The 3,219-nt window shown below is 29.9% G+C and overlaps 1 protein-coding gene across 1 annotated transcript; it reads right to left on the bottom strand.

Moving 5' to 3' along the window:
- Positions 1-414: 414 nt before the first annotated feature.
- On the bottom strand, positions 415-1,945 carry LOC126837794 (BTB/POZ domain-containing protein 9-like). The gene is made up of 4 exons (XM_050571746.1): positions 1,838-1,945; positions 1,492-1,759; positions 1,276-1,423; positions 415-586 (listed from the first exon to the last, which is right to left on the bottom strand). The coding sequence occupies exons 1-4, from the start codon at positions 1,943-1,945 to the stop codon at positions 415-417; spliced, it is 696 nt and encodes a 231-aa protein (XP_050427703.1).
- Between the last annotated feature and the right edge of the window lie 1,274 nt (positions 1,946-3,219).

Below are 3,219 nucleotides of genomic sequence, written 5' to 3'. Positions count from 1 at the left end.
TGAACTACAGACCAGTTTTAAAATATAAAAATAAACAAGAATTTATACTGTATTGATAAGTTTAGCTAGTAAAAATGCAATAATACAAATTGAGGGAATGAGGGCAATCCTGAGAAATAAATTGGGATCTTCTACAAGACATAAAATTTAATTAAGTAAGATTCTAATAAATAGATTTTTTGCACGAGTTGGAGACTTAGGCTCTGTAAAGGATATAAGAAACACATCTTGTAGAGTTTGATTGAACAATTTATAGAGAAATTATTTATAGACAGTGTATGAATTAAAGAATTCATTCCAACTACCGGAAATGATAAAAAAAAAATTGTCAAAAGATGTTGGCCTGGTCAGCATAGTACATTAAAATGTACTATAAACAAATAGTGCTATAAAAATTGCAAGATATTTATACTATTACCTTATTGAGCTAAGTATATACGGTTGTACAAGGTGAACCACTATAGAACTCGATCCTATCCAATGCCATGTGTATTCTTCAAACCTAGACGAGCTTTCACAGTAGTGATCTAATAGCGAGCAATCACTAACACTATTTGTACCTTTGATTACAGACGCATTCATACATCTTGAAGCGACATTATACATGTGTTTAGGAGCTTGATTAAAATAAATAAATTAAACAAATATGTATTTATACATAAATAAGCATATTTTTATATTAAAAAAATTAGTCACTCCGTTGGTTTTCTTACCGACTAATCCATTTTTGATTTCCACCATGTGCATTTCGCGTTTATTGTAACTGACATCCCTAATTTTAAAAAGCACATGGGAGGTTCTTTTGGTTCCAACAAAGCGTATATACCGAACCATGCGTGGATGAATCCACAATTTTTGAATTGATCGACAATTATAAATTGAGTGATCTAAAACATTTATCCATTGGCGCTCATCGAGTGAAACTTGAATGTAATAAGAGTAAAACCTAAAGTATCAAACAATTCGAATAACTTGTAGAGTAGTTATTTGTAAAATAGCATAGAAAACTAAATAATGGGAACAGAGCTGTAGAATTATAAAAACAAATTATAGACAACATTGTACAATTATTATTTATTAAGAACAAAAATTTATAAATTTGTTTGGTTTACCTAAAATTAAATCAAATGCTCATAAAATAAAATAGTTATACATAAACGAAAATCAATTTTAATCAGTTCATTAGTTACGTATGTTTTGAATAACTATTCAAATACATTTTATTTATATATAATAGCCATTTTAATTTAAAATATTTTTAAATTCAAAACATACTTTGGATTCGTGGCAATTCCATCTGATAACAATAATTCAATATAGTTTATAAATGAAGGATGGTCCAACGTTAACATATAAGTACCGCCATCATTGCCACGGATTGGAGGATAACTCTGAGACTCATTAATAAGATTCACATCGGATTCTAAAAAATTAAATAATTGAAACCAACATAATTGGCGAATTACAAATTGATGTGTACAGCAAGCATACTTAGTTGTCCGCGAAGTTTAGGCTCATCTGGTGACCACGTGTTTTTAAATTGTATGACATTAGAAACTGTACTGCCCACTTGTGATTTCCTAGCCTCGGACAGTTCTTCATCGCTCATTAACGGATACCTGACGGCAGATAAAACTCTGATTTTAGTATCAGGATCCACGTCGATTTGGTTCTCATTGATCCAGCGACAAACCATACGGAATATAACTAATTCGTTAGCACAAAACGAGTCACGTTTTAAGATTTCATGAAGAGCTTCCTAAAAGAAAAAATTGTTTCTCAACTTTTCAATTAACATTAACAATGCCATTTTTTTATTTAAAAAAAAACTCATTACGGATGACAAAGAAAGAAAATCATCTGACTGCAATACATCCAAAGCATGGATATCAATAAAGTTGATTGATTCGACTTCAAGATCCTTGTATTGATAAAGCCGTGTCATATCAAAGAACGAACATACATTGTGTACTTCTATTTTTTTTTTCAAATACTCGCCTAATAAGTGTTTTAAGTTTAAAAAGCTAAATAAATCCGAAACACGTCTTAGTTCGAAAATCTCACCACCCTAAAAAATAAAGAATAAATAATGTCATTTATCTTTTTTATTCACCTGTTTTGATTAAACATATAATTTAATTTAACAGTCCAAACACATACTATCCAAACGATCACACAACCCTAATACTAATTATATTGTGCCAGTAAACACTAAGCTTAACTTAATAACCACTAAGCTACGTCGGTTATTCGTTACCTCTAGATCACTTAAATTTATTCGACCAGTGTAAATATATCCAAGAAGTATTTTAAATGTGGTTAATGGGACTTCATTAATTTCCATCGTAGACTGATTGGCTTCTCTAAGGCCTCCGTAAAATGCTCTCCTAAGAATAATACACACCATTACTACAAACGTTAAATTATGGAGTGATATGTTACCCTTTTGAGGGGTAAGCTAGACAATTGTACTTCTGGTATGATGAAACCATTTATTTTGAGTATCCCTTGAGGGGTGAGACTTATGGCCCGGTTTGACGTAGAATTCCCCATAAACAGTTGAATAAAGATTAAAATTATGCTCAACTTTCAGATTAGATGTTCAAAAATTAAAAAAAAAAATTATAATAATAATAAAACAAAGTTTTCACCCGCCCAAAAAGAAAGGCCTAAGGAATTATACTTAATGATAAGAAAAAAAATACCTAAAATATTCGCTGCGTGAAGCTAATACAATACGATGGGCGGGCAATCGTTTTCCTCCAACAATCAAATCAACATCTGAAAAGCTAAAACATTTATTGAAATTGTTTAATAATATTAATATCACTTAACTATGAGTAATGTATAATTACGATAGTTTGCCAAAAAAAATTGTCTTACAACTAATAAGTATCAATCCTATCTCAGTGACTTAATTTAAAATAGAAAAAATGGAAAATAATGTTAGTAAAGAATAATTTAGGGCAGAAAGGAGATAAAGAACAGAAATGGGGGAGAAGATGAACGTATTTATTTTGACAGGTCAGTTAAATATAGTTTTTATTAACACTTATATAATTTTTATTCCACTTTGTGTACTACTTAATTTAAATAATATAAGAATTATTAAACCAAAAAAGGCAAAACGGGACTAACTAACGGCGTACTTCTTCCATCTTATTCCATATATAACATATTATAATGTTAACGTAGTAGAATACATTTTTGGCTATGGTA

Source organism: Adelges cooleyi, unplaced genomic scaffold (assembly GCF_023614345.1).
Source record: "Adelges cooleyi isolate 19-005CV unplaced genomic scaffold, UGA_ACOO_1.1 ACOO_flye_CR_arks_rails_tigmint_CR_PRNA_29, whole genome shotgun sequence".
NCBI classification, from domain to species: domain Eukaryota; kingdom Metazoa; phylum Arthropoda; class Insecta; order Hemiptera; family Adelgidae; genus Adelges; species Adelges cooleyi.
This window is presented reverse-complemented; position numbering and strand designations above follow the sequence as displayed.

Coding starts and splice junctions, on each gene's coding strand:
- LOC126837794 (XM_050571746.1), bottom strand. CDS start 1,945: ATGACACGGCTTTATCAATACAAGGATCTTGAAGTCGAATCAATCAAC. Junction 1,424..1,491: donor TAAACTTCGCGGACAACTAA/GTATGCTTGCTG, acceptor TTAATTTTTTAG/AATCCGATGTGAATCTTATT. Junction 587..1,275: donor GGAATTGCCACGAATCCAAA/GTATGTTTTGAA, acceptor TGTCGCTTCAAG/ATGTATGAATGCGTCTGTAA.